Below are 21080 nucleotides of genomic sequence, written 5' to 3'. Positions count from 1 at the left end.
TCAAATACCCTTCATATTCGAACACATCTTGCCGCTGAAGGGTTTGCAGTCGTTCGCGAGAAGTTGGTTGCCTCATTCCTCCCCTTCCTGCACCTCCTCGCCATAGTTCTCTTCCTCTTTGGCCTCGGCCGCGGCATCTCTCGCCTTGTCCTGCTCCATTCGCGCTGTGAGCTCTTTATTGATAGTGTCTTGAGTGTCGGCGACAGAGGCGCGCAGAGCCTTTAGGTATGACGACTTGTCGGCCGTGGAGGTTGGAGATGAGATTGCAGGAAGGGTGTGAGCAACCTTGAACGGTTCACTCGCTGGGGAGGTGTAGTCTGTGGTGAGAGTTGGTTGCGACATTTTGGTTTTGGTTATTGTGATTGGCGTTGGAAGAAGATCGAAGTCTAGACTTGGATGTGGTGTTTTGACGACGTGGGGTTGTAGAATAAGGACCCCACCTCCGGTGTTCGCAGAGATGTAGGGTGAGCAATGACGGAACAATATATCATGAAACGAGTTTAATCACATAGGTAGCCTACAAGATCCAATCCCACATCAAGCGGCTGAAAGTTTGCAATCCTGTATTTTGGCCCAGTCTCCCTTCAGCCATTATATCCATTGCAATAAACGTGCTTCAAAAGGCAATTCCGTTCTAAAAGCCATGCTAGTCAGCGAAGTGGTTTGATGAAGGATAAGTAGGTCAGGTAGGTAGGTAGGTAGGTAATCTGGTCAACTCCAGGTTAAGCCGATAACCACTTCAAGAGCATTCAGTATCTCCACATCCGCTCAGCATTGATAAGAACTCTTGATACCGTCATTCTCATCAAGGACAAAGCGACAACCGCGACTCAACCTCACCAACGCCGAAACAAACCTCAAACACCTTTCGTGCCTGGGACCCTGTCGATCCGGGCTCGCATCTCTTTGGGTCTCAAGATGCAACGACGGCCCAGGCGCCGCATAAAACAATAATGCAACCCTCACGCTCTCAACCCCGCGGCCCCGGCAGCTTCGCTCCTCTATCGAGCTCATCCGCCCAACCCTCGCAGCTTTCGACATCATCGCGACCTGCTCTGCGCCGAGTAGAGACCTCGGACGATGAGGATGAGACACCTCGGCCGTCCATCACAATACCAAAGTCGCGACCGCCTCCTCAACCACAACCATCATCTCCTGCGACCCCGATATATGCCCAGTTCACGACCCATGGAAACTCTAGCACCGCGAGCTTAGGACATCACAACTTTTCAAGGCCGGCAAACGCACGATCTGTGACCCAGGGATCACCGGCCACACTTGTCAAGGGCCATGCGCGCAAGCATTCGGCGACCCAAGGCTCATTCGAGCCTACGCTACCATCTATGAGTACATCGAATCTTTCATCCCACCTCGGAATGTCACATCACAATATGTCGACCGCTTCAGCATCCGCGGCAGCGGCTGCTGCTGCCGCCGCCACAGCCTCCAATGTCAACTTGTCGGCAAGTCAGATTGCTGCGCAGGCTGCTGTCATGTCGCACCAGAATCATTCGCGCCAGAGATCGCAGACCGTGCCTTTCCCTGGCGATCAAAACGACGGAGTGCGCCGCGGAAGCGGAAGTAAGGGGCCTACGAGTCCCCCGATGTTGAGCTTGACGGAGGCGAGTGCGCCGCGGGACAGTGGGTTTGGCAATCATGGAGGACATGGTGATCGACTGGGCGGGCCTCACTCTTCCGCTGCTACAGCTGCCGCCAATGTCGTGTTTCCTCGATCTGGACACAATTCCCCGAGAGCGTCGCCTCAGCCATACTCGCAACCACCACCTCCACCCCCTGCGTCCGAGAAACCGTTCAAGGCAGAGAAGCCAAAGGTCAAGCTATTCTCCCGCCCAGGAAAGATTAGCACAAAAGGTGATGCGAAGGAAAAGCCACTGCCAAGCCCAGGAAAGATTGGCTCGGCTCTGTCAGCACTTCAGCGTGGCAACTTCAGCACAAACAGTCTCGTTGACTCGAGCAATCAGTCCATATACAACCTTACCAACTCGTCTTCAGCCACGATCCGGCCTATCGAAACACCCACCGAGGATAGAGAAAGGGACAAGGAAAAAGGAAAAGAGAAGGAAAAGAAGCACCACTTTCTTTCACGGCAAAAACACAAGCTCAAGGATGAGTATCATCTCCCACTATCATCAGCTGCCAGCAATTCGTTACCAACAGATCCCAATGCGCCAAACCCTTTGTATAACTTCAACATTCCTCCGAGCCCTGGCCCCAACTCCTCTACCTTTGCCAAGGCCAAAAAGGATAAGAAACTCGGTGAGCGATCCGACAGTCGCCTGGAGAGCGAGTCAAGTTTCAATTTGCAGAGTGAATGGCCAGGACCAAGTAGTCTACCGTCTCTGTCTCAGCAGTCGACAATGTATGATCCTGTCGATCCCGGAAAGCTCGGTCTTCACAACCACATGTCGCTGGACGATGCGTGGCCGTACCTGAAGGCAAAGCTATTGGCCATATTTGAAGGGGAAGACCTGCGTCTCCCAGTTGAAGACTTCAACAGAGTTGTACAAATGCATATACAGTGGTGCATGCATAGACGCTCACCAAATACCATGTTGGAGGATCTTCGAGAGCTTTTACACACGGGGTTCTTGTCACTTGACCGGACATTACGTCAAACCCCAGAAGACCGATTTATACCAACGTTGGTTGAGCTCTGGATGTTTACCTTTACTTCCATACTGCCATATATGCAAGCCGTCTTCCTCCCACTCGATATGGAGGTGTCAGGGTGCGGTACACTTATGACCGGAGAGCAGGCACGGGACTTCTGGGGCGGAGCTATAGCATCTGCATCTACTTCAGAGAGACCAGCCCGTGTGGCACCGGCACCAGCAGTTCTCGATGTTAGGAGGCTGGTGCTCATCGCCTACAGGGATACAGTGATTCTACCGCGGTACGAGACACTCAAGACAATATTCTCCCGACTATCTCTTGAGTTCCTGCCCTCGTCGCTTGCAAGTATGGCCATGTCTTCTCCCCCTGAAGCATCACTGTCTACCTCTCCTTCTGAATCTTTCGGCCGACCCGGCACAGCTATGTCTCTCGACCCGTCTAATGCTTCGTATAACTCTACGAGTACAACTCTTCTTGGTGAAGGATCGGCAGGCGGCCGTAGCCGTGCGATCAGTAACGTCAGCTTCGGCAGCCACGGGAGTGATGGTGGTCTACGACCATTCACACCGTCTGGTGGCGGAATCCCACCACCGCCTTCTCTAGGCAGCCTACGGGAACGTGAGCAGAATGTCGAGGACTCTAAGCACATTACGGAGATGGTTGGCCGGATGCTGCAGTGTATGAGTGTTTTGTCGGGCGTGTCGGCGGGTGATGCAGGTGCAGAAGGCAATGAGAGGGTGGTAGAGCTATGTAAGATGTTGAAGCTAAACTGGCTTGGAAGAGGAAGGACAGGAAGAAACAGGAGAGGCATGGTAGGCGGCAGGGTGAGAAGGGACGATATGAGAGATGAAGTTCGTGTCTAGCAGCTTACGTGCAAGTTAACGCATGGCATGGTGATGAGCAATGTATTACAATCTATGAACCAGCATCCGAACTGCAACCTCATCCCTAAGAATATGAATTTCCAGATATGATGCCAAATGAGGGCCCACGACCAGCTATTCAGCTAAGTTAGTCCCTACATGGCAAAGCATAAGAGGTGGAATGTAGCTAGGCGAGCTTAGCACTCAGTCATGACCTCAGTTGTCATGATAAATTACCATCATGACACTACAAGCATGTACAACATCACGAGAAGGGCACAAAGCAATATTACGGAATTGAAGGCGAGACACAAAAATCATGATCAGGTTTGATTATGCTATCATACTTAGAGCGAGAAGTGGTCTCCATGGCAACATCTAAAAACTTTTTCGGTTAGCTTCATGACCCATTAAAAGATAGTCGACAGCAAGAGTGAAGATATGGTGTTTGATCAGACATCCAAGGAAGAATAAACCCTCATCTGTCCCAGAAAAGGCTCGATCGGGACTCGAGTGGAAACTGCGAATTAAGAGGAAATTTTCATCATGCAAAACGGAGTAGTTGGTGTGTGAAATAAAGATGAGCAGAAACTTACGTTAGTTCTCAAAAACCTTCGTGAAGCTGCTGGGTCAGTTGTATGGTAATAGCACATTATTCGAATCTGTAACAGCGATGTTAGCAAGGCTGGCAAGATATGTGTGTGCTAGAAAGGCTGAGTGTGGTTGTGTAGTCAGACGTTGATACTGGCAAGTAACAGGCCTAGGGCCCGTATACAGAACTTCTTCATGGTCGATTCAGTTGGGAAAAGAAGAGTGTAACTAGTGTCATCATGCAGAGGGGAGGCAGTGCTGGGAGGTAAAAGTGAGGGGGTAGTGATGCTTACCATTCAAATGCAGACTGGTCGCGAGGCTGCAATGAAAAATTTGCTAGCCAAACAAACCGCCAAAAGCAAACATCCATCACAACCAACACAACACATCGGCAAGTCGCTCAAGCGAATCCGTTCAAAATCAAAACAGCTGCTCCTGAAAAACAGTCGTCGTACGATCTCGCGTGTTGTGCTGATGTGAGGAGGTAGGCAGAGGCGTTTTGTTGTTGTTGGGAAGGGTTGAAGCTTGCAGGAAGAAAATTAAGAGCCGCATCGAGAGAAGATATTGAAAGACAGTGCAGGAAAATTTGTCATTTGCGCAGCACTGTGCTGGGTTCACGTGACCGGCATCTTATCCTCTTTCGATACTAGCGGCGGAAGACAGTTCAAGGCCCTCTTCAATATCGCGATAGATGCATGAAGCAATTTGTCTTGTCCTCCACCTGTGATGGATGGATGGATAATGGATTGTCTGTCTTAAAACAAATAGGCTAATCAGCTCGTTAGCGGTCTCATGTCATGATTCTGTGAAATTCTGCCAACTTTTCTTATTGAAAAGTGTGCTACCTCAGTATTGCTTTTTTTGTGGAAGTCAAAATTTGATCACTCACTTTTTTTTTTGTGTGTGTGTGTGTGTGTGTTTGGAGGAACAGCCAACACAACACAGTTGAAAGATCAATGCCGGCACGTAGGCTGGCTGGCAAGTAGGTTGAGATTTGGGACATCCCGGTTCTAGGGACCTTCGCGTGTCGTCAGGGATCCAAGAGAAGATTCGCTATAAGGGGGGAGTGGCTTCAAGTTTTGCGTATAATATTTTTCTATCGAGTAGCTCATTCGAAAGCTTATTGGAGACAAATTAAGGGGACCAGCAGCTGTCAGGTTTGTGTCCTTTATTGGCTGCTTTGTTTCGTCAATGCCGGATCCGCACAAGTCTCATACTTCAATAAGAGCATAAAAATCCACTCTTATCTCGGGGCTCTGGTCCGAATCCACCGACGAGTTTATCCACTCCCTGTCCGTCAACGAATCAGAGCCGTTTCTGCACTATGCAACCCCACCCGCCCAACTCTGCCAGATGCAAAGGTCCAATGGCTCCCCCAAAAGTCTACGACCCAGAGATTGTGACAGAGAACGAGCGAGTTGAGTGAGATCTCCCCTGGTCTGTAAGAGCAAGCCCGTCGATCATTATCGAATCTCTATCGGCATCGAATGTACCTCGACGCAGTCACTGCCACCCTGAGATCTCTTGTCTGAGAGGATAATCGCAGACAAGCCAGCGAGATCTGAGATCTAACTTACTTTTTCGAACTCACTCTCTTGGTCTTATACCGACGGTCCACGCCTGGGTCGACAATCCGCTTGCTTGCCTTGCTTCCATGGTTCCGTCTAACTAGTCCACAGGCTCCCTCTTAGGTAGACTACAACTGGACAACCACCAGCACCCTTCCTTTACTCGAGTGTCTGCCAACTTCTCCCACTTCTTTTCTCCTTCTTCTCTCCTTCTTATTTTCGACAAACTTTCAGCTTGGCTGAATCTCAAATTTACCAACCACCCCCGTCACGTCAGATTCCGACCCCGGTATCTTGCGTGCGCCCTCTGCTTTTCCTGTCGGTCAGCTCAACGTGCGTTCCTGAGCACCGGGTCCGCCGTCACATTATCAAAGCCCAGCCCAGCCCAGCCAGGCCCTTAGCAGAGACAGCCCAGGCAGAGCAGACTTCTAGGAACCCAGAAGCAGACGACAGTATCCGCTGTACAGTTTTGTACCGTACCGAACCGTACCGTACCTTACTGAACGTAATCGCATCCGCGGGAGACCCTCCAGCCCAGCCCAGCCCAGCCCAGCCGCCCACTCAACCACGGCCCAGTCCCCGTCTTGCCTTGCAACTCCCATTCTTTCTCCCCATCCCCGTACTGAAAGCGGATCAACCCTCTTTGTGGCATCGCTCCCGTGTCTTCGCATTGCCTTCTCCTGGGTCCCCGTCTTTCGACAAATCTACCATTTCCTTTCTCAACGCCTCGATTTGCGCTCTTTTGGGCCTCATTTTCCCCAAGCCGTCCCGTGGTTTACCTCTATCGACCTGTTCGCTGGTCCCGGCCTTTGGAATCTCGTGACGTGCCACTCGCCCCATCGTCGCCTTATTCGCCCACGACCTCCTCTTCCCCCCGTCGGCCTTGCTCTCTCTCTTGTCCGCATTCGCAGCGCGAAACCACACCACCAAATAATTATCTCTTCCCCTCGCCGATGCCTTGACGGTTCCTATCGCCTCGACCCTTTACGATTTCACAGCGGAGAACTCAATAGTCACACTATTGATCTATATTCCCCTTGTCGTTTTTGGTTTCCGTCACGATCACTATCGCACCGTGCACCTGGTCCTGTCTCGTCGCGACACGCGAAATACCTATTATAGACATCCTCAGCCACTTCGAGTATCCGACAATCGTCTTTCGCGCACCCATTCGCGTCGTCTGGCAATCTCTCTTCATTCTCATCGTTCGACGTATGCGATAGTATTTCAACGCGATCGTCGATATCCACGCCGTGGATAATCGACCCGACTACTTAATCATGATGGCAACAAGTATGGGCCCAAATTTTTCTGGGCATCCTGCTGGCATGGGGCATCCAGGTGTCGCCGGCCACCCCATGGGACCTGGTGGCATGCCTCACAATCCAGGTCAGCAAGGTGCTCCTGGGGGGATGCCTCATCAATTCGGAGGACCTATGGTCTCTGCTCCCGGAGCACAAGTAAACCCTGCCCTCATGGGCGGTATGCCGCCGGGTGCGAACCCAAATGCTCATGCTTTGCAGCACCTCAATCCCACCGCGCAGCAGCAAATGCTTCAGCAACAGCTCCAGCAACAACATTGTATGTGATATTCTACTGGCACTGTCCTTAACATCCCTGTCTCTGCGCAAGCGCTAATTGGCTCGTTGACAGTTGGTAATCCGCAAGCGATGGCTGCGATGCGACAGCAGCAGCAACATCTACTTCAGCAACAACAAGCGCGACAAATGATGGCTCATCAAGCCTTCCAAAGCAACATGCAGAGTGCCGGTATGCCTATCAACATGGCGACTCAGTTTGGCCAACTCAACCCTCAGCAGCTCCATCAACTCAGAAGAGGCCTGACTCCGGTAAGTCATGATAACCAAGCTGTCATTGGCGTCTTTTCAGCTAACAAATCAGGGATCGCATCCTCAAGCGATTATGGCCCAGCAGCTTGCTCTGCAACATCAACAGCAGCAACAGCAGCAGCAGCAGCAACAGCAACAGCAGCAACAACAACAACAACAGGTTGCTCATGCTCAGCAAATGCAAGCTGGGCCTAATCCAGGCCAACAGATGCAGATGAACGCTCAGAGCATACAGGCTATGCAGCAAAATCAGCTCGCTCTTCAAAATCAGATGGTTAACCAGCAGGGCCAACAACCCCAGGGACAACCTCAGCCTCAACCTCAACCACAACAGCAGCAACAGCAGCCTGGCCAGCAACAGCCTCAGCACACCCCTCAGCAATCATCGCAGGCTGGCACACCCGCTCCCACTGGACCTCAAACACCAGCTCAAACGCCCAGCTCAACTCCCGCTCAGCCATCCCAACTTCCACCTGGCCAGAGCCAACCCCAGGTGCCACAAACTCCTGCTCAACCACAAGCTCAACCACAGCCTCAGTCCCAGGCACAGTCACAACCGCAGCCACAAGCCCAGCCTCAGCAGCATCAGATGAGCGCCACAACCGCGCAGCAACTCGCAATTCAAAGCCAAATTCTCCAGCAGCGACGAGATAGCATGAAGGGCCAGTGTTTACTAAAGCTGATGCAATTCAGCGAACACTTGAGTGGCTTTCCCGTAAGATATATCGTGATAGAGCCCGCAACGACGAGCTAACAAGAGATCTCTAGGGCTCAAAGGGACGAGATGACCTCTCCTACTGGCACGGCTTTGTGATGCGTTTCTTCTCACCAAATGGTGTCTTTCGTCATTCATTACATATCACGGACGCCGAGGATACGACCGATAAGCAATATGAAATCGCTTATCCTGCCATTGCTCGATACTTTCACACGCATTTCGGCAGTGGGGTGAAAAATATGCAGTTGATCATGGATAAGGGTGTGACAGATCGACCTCTTCCCGGCGATTGTCACTGTATCGAGAATTCGAAGGCCAGTTTCGTTTATTGGTTCGAGACTGGATCTCACGTAAGACATTCTGAGAGGTCTGAGTAAGTGAGTTATTAACATGGTGATAGTTGGTCGCTAGTGGTACGCTCCGAGCGCAATTCGACGCTGAACAAAAGATCGAACTTTTCGAGTTCCTCACCACGGGTCACGACGAATTCATATCACGGAAACAGGTCATTGATGCCGCGAAGCCCGCCCACATGTGGATGAAGGAATGGCACAAAACTAACTCACAGGATGGCAAATCACCCGAATTGTCTAAGAAGGGCAAGGGTCGACAGTTGAAGTCACCTCAAACCCAGCCACCAGAGGTCCTAGTTGACCTGCCGGACTCGGCTGTCAACAGCAAAGGTGTGACTGAAGCTGTCTTCCAGTTTCTTGAGGTAGGGACAGCTCACTCAACGTAAGTAAGAGTGACGCTAATGAATAATGTCCAGATTGTTGAAGTGATGGGACAGATGAACCCATTGTTCCAATTTTACCATTCGAACCCCGGCCTAGGACCGTACCAAGCCCTCGATCAGTATGTCTCAACACAGATCAACGGAGTTGCGCCCAATATGAACGGTCAACAAATGCCCCCCGGGGCCCGCACACCGAGCTTTGGACAATTTCCCATAGGTGCAAGCCCAGCCGCGGCTCATATGAATCTCCCTGGATCACCACACATGGGCAGCCCAGCACCCGGACACATGCAAGCCCCCGGAATGCAGATGCAGCAAAGCCAGCAGGGCACTGGCTCTAGCGGCCCCAGTGCAAACACATCCCCCGCCTCGAACAAGCGACGACGGCCATCAGCAGTGAAAGAGGAGGATGGGTCTGGAGCACCTACGCCTGCTGCCAATGGAATGCCACGTAATGCCAAGCCACCTACACCAAGGATGCCAAAGCGTCTCAAGGGAAACCCGCCAGCCCAGTAAGGGATGGGCTGCTTCATCATCTCGCACATCCATATATTTGAGTGTTTTATTCAGCATTACTTTGCATGGTGGCGTCACTTCGTGTTTGATTTTGCCCTAGGCCTGTCTGCGGGAAAGATATTTGGTTGTGACAGGATGAAGGCATAGCGAAAGACGTGGATTTCCGCGCACATACAATGTTGGCTATGTTTGTCAATGCATAACATCTGCTCCTGGGAGGCCCCTTCTTGGAGTCCACCTCTTCACGGTTCAGTCATCTTTGTCTGGGCAGTGGATTGGAGACACGGATGACGAGACCCACGCATGTTGCTGGACCATGCACATAATGATAGTAAACGACATCGTCATGGGCCTGTTTTCTGAGCATCAAAGCCCACCAATAGAGGGGAAGGGGGAGATCAGGGGATTAATTTGGGTAACTTGGTTGAAGTTACCTACTCTTGTACTCTTGTACGACTACACAGGCCTGGGGCACTGGTTGGCGTCGAAAGTCTTTGCTACCCTTACTTGTTTTTGTCATCTGCATTTGCCTTTATCTTGTTTGTTTATCTGAAAAGGACGCTCAGCAAGTAACTAGGTGTATATGGTGGGGGGAGTCTGGAGACACTGGTGGATTGGTCGAGCATACTATTGTCGTCAATGGTCGTGTTAATTAAGAGCTAAAGACCAAAATCATGAGGCAGAGGAGCTGAGGTTGTGCTGTACCGTGTTGCGTTGCGTTCCGTTGCGTTGCGTTGACTTATGAGCAGTCTGATGGCGCGAGGATCATGGGTTTGTTCAGATTATACCTAGGCTAAATATGGAGTTTGGTCTTTACGATATTAATTTGAATTGTCTTTCTGGCCAAGTCATTGGTATATGTTAGTGTTGACGGTTATGCTGCTTGATGAGTGTCTAATAAAGCAACGCTTGGGGCAGAGGTTTACTGTGTCACATAGTGCAACCTCGAAACCGATATTGCACGAAGCAGAAGTGAATCAGAGCAATCTGATATGAACCAATCTTTCCAGGCATTGGCTACCGAGAAACCATATCCTTTACCCGGTGTTATGCTGATATCTTGTATCGCTCGTGATGAGATAGCACTTTAGACATTTCATGTAGCATTTCCATGAGCAAATGAGATGATGTTATCGATACATTTTGATGCGCGGATGAATAGCATATTAGTTCCCTTCCCTGGAATATTCTTGCTTGCTCTTATTGCGTACATCAAGTTCCAACAAATGTCCCTCCCTCTGCCCCTAAAGTGCACCTCGCTGGTCGTCCTGCTTCATCGTAATGTCGTTGATGTCACAGTCCTTTTGAACGATCAGTACTCAATACTTTGGCCGGAGATGGAGCTGAGTGAACGTACAGGAGTATGTGCTCTCAGGCACTATTTTTGAACCACCAGCCAGAAGCCTTCTTGGCCGGGAGGTGCTCACCACGAACGGAGATGTAGCACTTGAGTGCGCCTCTAGACGCAGCCATCATTTCCTTGAGAAGAAACCACTCAAGCTCAGAGCGAGCCATGATGTCGGTCTTGGTGACGAGATCGCGATAATGCCACTCCTTGTCGCTAGGTCCAAGCGGGTAAATCTTGCCGCCATATGTCCAGTACAGCGTGGCAGAGATGAGCTTAGGACGGCGGACTTGGCGACTGAGACGAATCTTGCTGGAAGCCTCGACAACAGGGAGCTTTCCCCGGAGGAGGTTGAGGAGATGAACCCTGGAGGTATTGAGAGGAATGCTCAGAGGGGTCGGGAGAGGATCCCATGAGCCAGTGAGAGTGCTGTCATGGCAGGGGTCATGGACAATGAGATCAAACTCGAGCTGTGAAACTGGTGGGAGAGGCACAAGAGGTTTTGCATCACCTGGGGGTTTGTCGGCTGAGCTGCTCAGAGCTGAAGGGAAGCTTTTCACCTTGAGTGGATGATGCGCAAAGGGCTCTTGGGCAGTGATGAACAAGTCCATGGCACTTGGTAACTCTAAACCTGAAACAGTGAGTTGGGGCGAAGATAATGATGATGAGGAGGATGAGGAAGCGGAGGTGAAGTGTGTTCTCCGGCCGGGTCGTGTTTTATCTACTATGCCCGAGACTCAGCTTTTAATCAGTGAGGTAGATGCTTTGCTTCTGATGAGCGCGCCGGAAAGGGGTGAGTGTTGGCGTGAATCTGAGCTGGCCAGGGGCTGGCAGTGACAACTAGGTAAGGTAGGCTGAGATGCTTCCGAACAACACACAATCACAGTCACAATTTGAGATGTTCCATTTACGGGCTTCAAGGGCTTCAGATACCATCATCAATGGATTGAGAAAAAATCGGAATGAGGATGTCCAATGCTTGATATCTCTTTACTGCTTGACCACTTGCAAACCGCCTTATGCCTCCGTGTCATTAGGCTCCACGCTTACAACTTTAGGCATCTTGGGTGCCGGCTCAGAATCAGTTGCCGCAGGGGTTGTATGACTTCTTGATGCAGCTTGCTCAGGCACGGTGGTATTATCCCCAGTGTTCGAGGGTTCAGACGCATTGGTGTTGATCGCATCCGTTGAGGAGGTTGATGACGGTAAAGGCTCACGAGTGGCAGGAGTATTGTCAGTCGACTTGTTCTGGTTGCTGTCAGTGGTGTCATTTGAATTTCCGCACGGGGGAGTACTCTGATCGTTATCGGGTTGTTGGGCCAGAATTTTAATAGGCACATAACCATACTAGAGAATTCTATTAGCTATCTCCTTCTCCTCAACCACTTCCTTCCAGCCGATGCACTTACATCGACCAAGATAAAGGCCCCATAGTTATTCGACAATGTGTCCATCATCAAATTATGGAAATCTGGGGCTGTCATATCGCCAAATGACACCTTCTTCACAAGATCTGGTGGTGAAACAGGTCCATCAATTGGACCAATAGTTAGGATTGAGCGGTAGCTTCTGGTGAGATAGAGTGTACAACGTCGAGTATACGCTTCGTGTCCAAGCCCATGCTGTTCAGACCACCAGTTTAAATTTCCCAGCACTGTTTCTCGGGCTGGAGGATAGTTGTAGCAAGCATCGTTGGACGCCAGAACAGTTCCTGCACGGTGGTATATGACCTTGATCCTGATGGGTGGAGAAAAGACAGGCCGATACACCTGAACTTGCTGAACAGGTGTTACTGCGAATTGTGGTAGAACAACCGGCGTCGTAGGTACGTTCATGGCAACTGCTGGGAGAATGTAGTTCCCAAAGATTGGGGGTTGAAAGAGGAAAGCCATCGTCGTATAGTTTTGGGGTAATGAGGGGAGTTGACAGAGAAGCCATGATGGTTTCTGGTGGGACTTCCGACTTTAAATACATGGAATGGTACGGCTATCTATGAGCTGTGTAGTCACGGTGGCCAAGTTGGGTTCGTGATTATATGTTTGGTGTTGATGGCTACCTGACTAGGTAGGTATCGCTTGGTGTCACTCACTACTCTGTTCAGCCTCTGTGAACACATCTCATTCAGCTGAGTCCAGCTCGTGATTAGATGCATTAACAAGGCCTACAACTGTCGTATTGTTTATTTTTCAATAGCCTCTAGGTATGGGTAGATATTCTATTTCATATCATCGTAAAGAGCACTTAGGTGAGTCGACGAGATGATTGCGTTTGACAAGTGGACGAAGCACTCAGTACTAGGTACCCAGACTACCTACTATACGTACCGAGTGAGACACAATAGCAGACGTCTTGATGGAAGAATCTCGACTTTCGTAATGGTCATCCATCTCTGAACTGGCACCAATTGATACAGTAAGTGGGTATATACGTACATTAAGGTAGGTAGCTACGGTAAGGTTACCTAGTACTTAGGTGTCTATTATGATAAGGGACCTACTTTCCAGATGACAAAAGCATACTCGCCCATTGGAAGGTGCCACCATTCGCGCCTGCTCTGTGTTTCAGACCAGCTCCTGCCGGCATCGAAATTAGTACCTAACTTCTCCCTTGAAAGAATTGCATGTCCAATATTAAATTCTTTCATCCTCTAACCCAAGCCCTCTCTCTCCCTTACTGTTTGACAATATTGGCCTAGCGCAAATCGCTCTGATTGTCAAATCTAGATTCGGCAATTGCATGACGGCAGAGACAGACAGATCCTAACGTTAGTTAGCAGCTGCCTCTGACGTATCATATCACACCAAGATCGACGGGCCTTCGTGCATTACCTTGGCTTGGCCTTTTTCCTCACCAAGAACGGAGTAAGCCCCCCGCGTCCCCGATAAACTCTATCGATCGCTTGCTGTGTATAAGCTATCATCCGCCAATTTGAGCAGCGTTAGAGCTGTTGTTACTGTTCCATGGCTGTGGAGCGGATTAAGGATAATGACATAGCAAGACGCCAATTGCCCAGGAAATCAATCACTCGTTCAATTGTCACGAATGCGCTTAACAAGATGTCTCGGCAATTGCAATCCCGTGGACTAGGTAGTCAACGATGGTGAATGGACAAAAAGGGTCTTCCGTCCTCCTCCCTGCAGCTTTGTTGTTGGAACTGGGCTCTATCCCTACAGAACAGAAAAGAAAAGAAAAACTCAACCGAAGCGGTGACAATCAACTTCCTCTTCACCGTCAGACACCACTGGACTCGGTAGGCAGCCAGGTGATATTAAAAAGTTACCAACCCTCCACACCCAGGCCATCGGACTTCCACAACAGGAGCGCCACGTCCTCAACGCAGTCTTTAGTCCAGGATCAGCCTCTGGACGACGCTACCACTACAGCCTGCATTGCACCGGTCCTTCTGTTCCGCGTAATCCGCCTCCTCGACAAATCCTCAGCTTGCCGTGCAGAACAGAAATGCCCTGATACGGACATCGAAGACTCGGTGGCGTGGGTATCGTGTTTTGCTTCTTGCAACATTTGGGTGGCATTCGACATTGATTTCGATTTGGTCAAAACTTTTGGCTTTGATAAACCGAGACCCTTGCTACAAAACCTCGAGATCCGGCCGACATTTCCAACTGGTGTTCCATCGTGTGCACCACTCACCGACCATCTCCTCTTACCTCTGATCACGTCGGTAGCCATGATACAATGAAGGGGGGCGGGCTGCTTATTCCACCGTGGTTCGAATACCACGAGCCAAGTTGCTCTGACTGGGCCATTGTCAGCATCGCCTTTGGCATGACTCTGTGTCTGGCAATCTTTGGTCTCATTCGTGTGGGCATTCAAACTTATCATCAATGGAAACGCGCACAAAGAATTACAACGTATATGGTCTTGATATGGCTTGAGTTGGTCTCCAGCGCTATTATTGGAGGTCTTGGCTGGGGTTACGTTCGAGGAACCATTCGTCCAGGGTGAGTCTTGGTTGCTCAATCTCTATTTTCAATGTTATCAAGCTCAATGATTAACCACATCACTTCAGGTTTTTGATATACTTCTTCATATGTATGTTCGCTGGCTCAAGATTGCAGTACCGGGCTAATCTCTACAGTGCTCCTTTGGGTATTTCAGATCCATTGCATTATGCAAATCATTGTCAACCGAATAGCCCTCCTCCATGTTTCACCGACCATCGTTCGACGACTGAAATGGGGAATATTTGTTATCCTGGCACTTATTAACATTTCAGTCTTTTGTGTTTGGATACCGGCTCGACTGCAAATTAGTCAGACTTATATCGACATCAACAACATTTGGGACCGAATCGAGAAAGGAATTTTTGCGGTCATCGACCTGGCTCTGAACTTCTACTTTGTCTATCTTGTCCGGTCGTCCCTCATATCATATGGCCTAACAAAATATGTGGTGCTATATCGCTTCAACCTCGTGATGGTAATCGTCTCCATCTCAATGGATGTAAGTCTTCGTTATCGAGCACTTTTTATCAGTTGACTTACACTTGCAATAGATTCTGATCATTGGTTCAATGTCACTGCGTAATACCTTTCTGTATGTTAAAACTCCCGTATATTGTCCACCAGCTAATCGTTGTGTCAGATACGTCGAGTTTCACCCGCTTGCATATCTTGTCAAGCTTCATATCGAACTGTCCATGGCCGAGCTCATTGCCAAGATAGTCAAAGCCTCCGGGCCCAACCTCGCTCCTTGTCGTTGCACTTGTCATGACAATCCCAACCATACATTCTTCCATCAACTACAATCTCGGCACAGTGCACCTGCAGCTCCCAGTGTGACTGCACCAACTACTGGAAGATTCCGTCGCTCTTGGCCTATGTCAAATGCTACACGCAGCAGAGAGAAGCGCCGCGGAGGAGCCCGTCCACAAACTCCGTCCTTGACCAAGAAGATGGTTTCAAAGAAGCGACAAAGTACTGAAGATCAGCCGAAACAGGAAGCCTGGAAATCTGACACCAATACCGGTACAGACTGCGCCTCACACCACTTGCCGAGTTCTACAGGACAATCGAACGAAAATTCACACGATCATAATGACTGAAGCCATAACGGAAAATCGCGTAAGCGAGCATCGTCCCCGTGTCTCTGAACGTTCTACCCTATAAGGCCAAATCAGATAGTCATGTCTTCAGAGGGTTCAGAAGATATCAGCATGAAAAGCTCAAGAAGGACCCAGGAAAGACTGAGGGACCTGAACCGCCCTTTCTATAGACGCTGTCTAAGAGGTCGATTGACCTCGATGAGTCTTCAACACTTTGGGTCCGTACAAAAGTCGGCCCCCACCGAGCAACTACCGGCGCACTCTGCCCTTCTTTGTGGTCTCCACCTCGGCGAGCCTGATGAGGTATTGCTGGGGATGTTGAGGGGATGCTCTCTGATGCCATAATCGGCGCAGGAGCCTACAGACTTCGGGCGATGGCCGAATGTTGAACGATCGATAACAACTATCAGCTGGGGAGATGATGTTCATCCACGACCTCAGTATGTTCTCCCCAGTCGTTCTCCCGATTTACTGTACTGGTAGATCATCGTCCCACCCATGAGTTAAGGAAACCCAAATCTTGTGTTTTGTGAGGGCAGTAACGAGGAATCCTAGCGATGAGCCGGGACACAATAGCATCCTAAACAGGGAATCACAAAATCAAGCATTCCATGCCAAGCATTGCCACAATAGTTTAAACTTGTCCTCAGCCACGCATTGCTCAACCTCAGTTCAATCAATGGAAAATTGCTCTCATATCTAGCCATCATGAGTTTGTAATTCGTTTTGTTCATGTGTTTCGATGTCACTTTCATAGAGACGCTAATCATTATCCAGCCTGATCCGCTATCAGACAAATAGCAAAGAACGCCGTTGATCCTGTACAGAGCCGTACCGAAGCCCTATCATTGTGTCTTCCGTGACACTATGCCGTGTATGTTTTTGTTCTCGAACCCTAAGTTCCTGCGGATATTGTACGAGCTCCCCTTTTCATAGCAGTAGTCATAGAATGCTCCTCAAAAATGCTTTGCCGTGTCAACGTACCCCTAAATCTGTTCCATATGCCCGCTCATTTCAAATCGTAACAGTCATCCACCGGGCGCATGTTCGCCGTATACTCAATTACAGGTCGTAGGACCCTTGTGAAACTTGACAATGTTGTATATCGTATTACATGACACCAGGGACTGGATTCTCGTGCTTAGCGGTGCTACCCTTGCCTCTCCAGGTGCTGACAGCAGGAATATTGGCTTCATAGCGAACTTCTTCGGTACCGTAGGCTCCTGGGGTGAGTTTGATCAAGGTGTGTAGTGGCACATTCATCCAAGGGCTCTTAGACTGGTCCTTCTTCATGAAATATGCATATATACATCGTAGCACAGCTTGGTGGGTGACGATAAGAATATCTTCACTTCGCTCCAATTCCATGATGATGGGTTCAAGGCGAATAACAACATCGCGGTACGATTCTCCGCCACGATATCGGTAGTTGTACTTGTCTTCATCACGGGCGGCAAAGTCCTCGGGATATCGGTCCTTGATCTCCTGGTAGGTCAGGCCATCGCATACTCCCGAGTCGAGCTCATCGAGCGCCTTCCACTGGAGTTGATTGTAGTGCTGAGGAAGGAAACGAGAAGTAGCAATAGTGCGTCGCAAAGTTGAGGTCCATACTGTTAGTGGTCGATCATCCTACCCAGTGTTAGCCACATAAAAAAATAGTAGGGTGCGGCTGGACTTACACCAACTGATTTTCGGACGAGCTCAGGAAGTTTTCTGGCATATTGTTCACCACGAGGTGAAAGGAGTGTATCACCGCCAATTCTTCCGTCAATGTTATACAAGGATTCCCCATGCTATAAAGATTGTCAGTGATTAATTTGAGCGTGCAATGGAATCGCTCTTACTCTTGATAGCCAAACTGAACGAGGACGGATGTGTAGATTCATAAGATAGTACACAATGCGACTTTGGAGGTAATCTCGAATACGGCTGATAATGACTTGCTTACCGACATCCATGATCTTGAGGTAAGTAAGGTGAGACTCTTTACCATCAGCGTCAATGGTGCAGTACACCTTTTCGTAGTTGCGAATTCGATTACGGAAATCGAGAGCAGCAGTTTCAGGGTCCTGTCCGCGGTAGTCCGGGCTAGTAGTCTTGACGTCTCGGATATTGGCCATGATGAGTTCTTCGTCGTCGCACTTGCTCTCGACAAAGAGAACCTCGATACCGTTTTCATTGCAGACCTCCAGAACCCACTTGCGACGTTCCAGAGTAGAATTGGTAGCATCGAGAATACCCACAATGCCGCCAGAACGAAACCAGGCGAGCATGTCGGCAACAGCAGCCTCGGCGGCAGCACGGCGGGTGCGTTCTCCTTCGGGATTGTTGATATCGAAAAAATCGGCCGTGGGTTGTGGTGCATCATTACGGCGGTAGTTGCCAACGTTGAAAGTCTGTGCGGGGATGGAAAGCCACTGAAGATATCGCTGAGCTGAGAAGTTGGTCAGCTATGATGGCGCATGATGCAGATGCAGATGCAGATAGAAATAGAACCTACCTCTTTGGGCGATATAACTCTTGCCTCGGGCTGGTAGACCGACCATGACCACGCAGATCCTGGTATCTTCGGCCTGAACGCCGACACCGTTAGTTCGAGAAGGCATTGTGGCTGACGATTTGCGACAAAAAGGGGTGTAAGTTGGAAGTTGGAAGTTGGCTGGGCGGTAGAATTGAAAGCGGCTGCTACTGAGCAGAGGAATCAAGGCTCACAAACAAGAGCCAGGCACTGATCAAATCTGATGAAGCTCCAGTGCTGCAGAGGCATCAAACAAGGAAGAGAATGAGACTGGAATGACGATACTCTAATCGAAGACGAGAGATAGAATGAATGAAATGAAATGAAATGTAGGAGTCAGGATGTTAGTGGTCGTGTGAGCCGAGGTAGACTCTGTAGTCTAGAGGGGAAGGTGAATGGTGAGTGAGAAAGGAAAGAGCTGGGCGAGTTCCTTCCGACGACTGGATCCGAAGGTAGCCAGCCAGTTGAGATCAGATGAGGAAGCCACGGCACGTAGATGGATGGTATGTTCCTTCCCAATGGAGTAGATTCACGTCGATGCGATGATACGCCAAAAGACCCCAATCGAGTGGCCTCAATGCAACTTTGCTCGATGCAGTAAATAGAGGCAGGCAGTCGGAGCTCTATCCGTCTGTATATGCAGCTTCAGAGGTGAACTGGTCGAGAAGAGCAAGATTCAGATGAATTTGATGTGATCTGCAGTTCAAGGCACCCGGGGCAAGGGAACCAAGACTTCGGGGAGAAGTCGTCTGAGGATGAAGTGGGGGATAGAATGAGGGGTCGAATCCCGAGCGAGCGGTCTATGGATGAAAGGAAAAGAAATTGAGATGGATGGACAGTAGCTGCTTTAACTAGTTGCTCTATAGAGAGTAGCAAACCGTGCCTGGGGTAGCGTAGCGAATAGTCCAAGGGGACAGGAGGCCAACGAGGATAAGAGAGGTCAAGTGACAGAAGTCCAAGGTGAAGTAAGGTAAGGGTAGGTATGCAGGTAGCTAAGGTAAGGTAAGGTAAGGTAAGGTAAGGTAGCTCGGGATGAAGATGGAGTCGATTTTGAGGCTAAGAGTAGGGGCCCAACCAGCTGAGTATCACACTTGATACGGTGCAGCTTATCGCTGCTATAGCAAGAAGAAAATACCAGTGCTTTAGTCAAGGTAATCGAGGTTGCTCCATCACAAACACGAAAGAAAAAAATCATGTTGAGCACGCGGCTTGCATCGTCTTTCTCAAGGTCCTGGCTCCATCACGAATGCCGATGGAATGGAGACAGGCCAATGGGATTACGTCGTTGCCCCGCTAAAGCCCGCGTTTATGATCCACTGTCGCGGGCCAAACCTCCCCCGCCGCCGCTCAGATGGACGCCGTGCGTGTCTATAGAGGCCCCGGAACGGTCGAGACGCCCTGTAACGTGGCTCGGAGACGGTCCTGTAGGGGACGACAGAAGGTCGGGTGCTCCAAAAAAACACCCCTGAATCTGATTTCATCTGTGTCCCTTCCGGTCTCTTACCGGGGGAACCTCCACTCTGCAAAATTTCCATTTCCATTTCCATTTCCATTTCCCTTTGCCGATCAGATGGTGGGGGAGGAAAGCCGCAGACCTGCCAGAGTCCTGTAGAGTCATGTACGTAGCCGCTAGCTCAACCTTGGTTGCAGCCGTCTCATGGTGACCTGCCTCCGGATCCTCCCGGCATGGTTCCGGAGACGGCAACCAGATATCAGGCATTTAAGGGCAATCTTCGGCGTCAAAAGCTCAGAAAGATGGTGTTGAGGATATGCAGTAGCCATTGAGAATATTGCCCCTAGTTGTGTGAATTTAGGCATTTCACCCCAGACACCGACAAGACGCCGAGCCCAGAACCGACCGAGTCAGCTCCAGTAAACAGGCATTGATACTGGCATTGGCGTGGATATCGATGGATAGATCCAAATCTTATCACACTTGTCTTGTGCTCTGTCCTTTACCTGGGCTGTCAGCCTCAATTCACGGTCAACTGTTTGCCTGGATCTTGTCTGTCTGGGTGCAACTAACGTTACAGAACGGTACGGTATGCTGCAGGAACCGCCACCAGCTGCCGCTCACGAGACCTACGCTGAGCTCCGGGTCTGTCCGAATTGGCACCACTGGTATCATGTCGCATCGTGTTGTTTTGTTATCATGACCTGCAATTGCTTTTTGGAGGTCCCCAGCAGGTGCTGTTTTCTGGGGTACGTTCTCGGCCGATGTTTGCATTTCCAACGCATGTTATATATGGGGTCATCCGTCTTCTGACCCGTCTTCCATTCGATTTGACGTTGTGATATGATGGTAGATGCACCTCGAACTTCTTCATCTCTCAAGCTCCCAGACTTTCCGGACGTGGGGTCCCCTCACCCCAGGTTTAGTTGCTTTTGCGGCTTTCGGTCGTGTTGTGCTGCTGCCCTTACACCGCCTTGCGGCCTCACGATAACGAAATTTGGTGGATCGGATTCGTTCGCTTGAACACTGACAAAGAATCAAAGAGATGTTTTGTCTCGTACCTTACTAAAGGCAAAGGTATTCGCACGACTCCTTGTCCGTACAGGTGACGGAGGTCCGGCTGCGACACCTCTCATAATTTTTCTGTGCTTCGGCCCGTAATGTCAGATGTCGATGACAAATGTTGAAGTGGTAAGGTTTTGAAACCTCTCTCTCTGGTGATC

The 21080-nt window shown here is 49.9% G+C and overlaps 7 protein-coding genes across 9 annotated transcripts; 3 read left to right on the top strand and 4 right to left on the bottom strand.

The window, feature by feature from the left end:
- Nucleotides 1–72: 72 nt before the first annotated feature.
- On the bottom strand, nucleotides 73–342 carry FVEG_11324 (hypothetical protein; the record flags this gene model as incomplete). The annotated part of the gene is made up of 2 exons (XM_018900540.1): nucleotides 73–150; nucleotides 205–342. The coding sequence occupies 2 exons, from the start codon at nucleotides 340–342 to the stop codon at nucleotides 73–75; spliced, it is 216 nt and encodes a 71-aa protein (XP_018758827.1).
- Nucleotides 343–953: 611 nt separating this feature from the next.
- FVEG_11323 (hypothetical protein) lies at nucleotides 954–3497 on the top strand (the record flags this gene model as incomplete). The annotated part of the gene is made up of 1 exon (XM_018900539.1): nucleotides 954–3497. The coding sequence occupies one exon, from the start codon at nucleotides 954–956 to the stop codon at nucleotides 3495–3497; it is 2544 nt and encodes an 847-aa protein (XP_018758826.1).
- A 2003-nt stretch (nucleotides 3498–5500) lies between these two features.
- FVEG_11322 (hypothetical protein) lies at nucleotides 5501–10449 on the top strand. Of its 2 annotated transcripts, XM_018900538.1 has the most exons (7): nucleotides 5501–7116; nucleotides 7180–7237; nucleotides 7310–7506; nucleotides 7559–8221; nucleotides 8275–8574; nucleotides 8625–8939; nucleotides 8994–10399. In XM_018900538.1, exons 1-7 carry the CDS (start codon nucleotides 6937–6939, stop codon nucleotides 9474–9476), a joined length of 2196 nt encoding a protein of 731 aa, XP_018758825.1. In that variant the 5' UTR covers nucleotides 5501–6936; the 3' UTR covers nucleotides 9477–10399. The 2 variants fall into 2 exon arrangements, with proteins under 2 accessions (XP_018758825.1, XP_018758824.1); XM_018900537.1 differs by having other exon boundaries at nucleotides 5501–7237; nucleotides 8994–10449.
- Nucleotides 10450–10847: 398 nt separating this feature from the next.
- On the bottom strand, nucleotides 10848–11570 carry FVEG_11321 (hypothetical protein; the record flags this gene model as incomplete). Its single annotated transcript, XM_018900536.1, has 1 exon — nucleotides 10848–11570. Exon 1 carries the CDS (start codon nucleotides 11430–11432, stop codon nucleotides 10848–10850), a length of 585 nt encoding a protein of 194 aa, XP_018758823.1. The 5' UTR covers nucleotides 11433–11570.
- A 136-nt stretch (nucleotides 11571–11706) lies between these two features.
- On the bottom strand, nucleotides 11707–12713 carry FVEG_11320 (hypothetical protein; the record flags this gene model as incomplete). Its single annotated transcript, XM_018900535.1, has 2 exons — nucleotides 11707–12168; nucleotides 12231–12713. 2 exons carry the CDS (start codon nucleotides 12711–12713, stop codon nucleotides 11839–11841), a joined length of 813 nt encoding a protein of 270 aa, XP_018758822.1. The 3' UTR covers nucleotides 11707–11838.
- A 1018-nt stretch (nucleotides 12714–13731) lies between these two features.
- On the top strand, nucleotides 13732–16861 carry FVEG_17001 (hypothetical protein). Its single transcript, XM_018906235.1, has 5 exons — nucleotides 13732–14783; nucleotides 14852–14874; nucleotides 14921–15285; nucleotides 15338–15378; nucleotides 15427–16861. Exons 1-5 carry the CDS (start codon nucleotides 14518–14520, stop codon nucleotides 15884–15886), a joined length of 1155 nt encoding a protein of 384 aa, XP_018758821.1. The 5' UTR covers nucleotides 13732–14517; the 3' UTR covers nucleotides 15887–16861.
- Nucleotides 15067–21057, bottom strand: FVEG_11318 (hypothetical protein). Of its 2 annotated transcripts, XM_018900534.1 has the most exons (5): nucleotides 20431–20969; nucleotides 18387–20357; nucleotides 17731–18320; nucleotides 17566–17679; nucleotides 15067–17515 (listed from the first exon to the last, which is right to left on the bottom strand). In XM_018900534.1, exons 2-5 carry the CDS (start codon nucleotides 18490–18492, stop codon nucleotides 16997–16999), a joined length of 1329 nt encoding a protein of 442 aa, XP_018758820.1. In that variant the 5' UTR covers nucleotides 18493–20357; nucleotides 20431–20969; the 3' UTR covers nucleotides 15067–16996. The 2 variants fall into 2 exon arrangements, with proteins under 2 accessions (XP_018758820.1, XP_018758819.1); XM_018900533.1 differs by having other exon boundaries at nucleotides 18387–21057.
- Between the last annotated feature and the right edge of the window lie 23 nt (nucleotides 21058–21080).

This window comes from Fusarium verticillioides, chromosome 9 (assembly GCF_000149555.1).
Source record: "Fusarium verticillioides 7600 chromosome 9, whole genome shotgun sequence".
Taxonomy (NCBI): Eukaryota; Fungi; Ascomycota; class Sordariomycetes; order Hypocreales; family Nectriaceae; genus Fusarium; species Fusarium verticillioides.
This window is presented reverse-complemented; position numbering and strand designations above follow the sequence as displayed.

What these genes read in the sequence shown, in the direction of transcription:
- FVEG_11322 (XM_018900537.1), top strand. Translation starts at nt 6,937, where the DNA reads ATGATGGCAACAAGTATGGGCCCAAATTTTTCTGGGCATCCTGCTGGC. An exon ending in TCAGAAGAGGCCTGACTCCG is followed by an intron (nt 7,507 to 7,558) that starts GTAAGTCATGAT and finishes CTAACAAATCAG; the next exon opens with GGATCGCATCCTCAAGCGAT. An exon ending in CTGTCTTCCAGTTTCTTGAG is followed by an intron (nt 8,940 to 8,993) that starts GTAGGGACAGCT and finishes AATAATGTCCAG; the next exon opens with ATTGTTGAAGTGATGGGACA.
- FVEG_17001 (XM_018906235.1), top strand. Translation starts at nt 14,518, where the DNA reads ATGAAGGGGGGCGGGCTGCTTATTCCACCGTGGTTCGAATACCACGAG. An exon ending in TTTGATATACTTCTTCATAT is followed by an intron (nt 14,875 to 14,920) that starts GTATGTTCGCTG and finishes TAATCTCTACAG; the next exon opens with TGCTCCTTTGGGTATTTCAG. An exon ending in TCGTCTCCATCTCAATGGAT is followed by an intron (nt 15,286 to 15,337) that starts GTAAGTCTTCGT and finishes CACTTGCAATAG; the next exon opens with ATTCTGATCATTGGTTCAAT.
- FVEG_11318 (XM_018900533.1), bottom strand. Translation starts at nt 18,492, where the DNA reads ATGCCTTCTCGAACTAACGGTGTCGGCGTTCAGGCCGAAGATACCAGG. An exon ending in GAGTTATATCGCCCAAAGAG is followed by an intron (nt 18,321 to 18,386) that starts GTAGGTTCTATT and finishes CCAACTTCTCAG; the next exon opens with CTCAGCGATATCTTCAGTGG. An exon ending in GTTCAGTTTGGCTATCAAGA is followed by an intron (nt 17,680 to 17,730) that starts GTAAGAGCGATT and finishes CAATCTTTATAG; the next exon opens with CATGGGGAATCCTTGTATAA.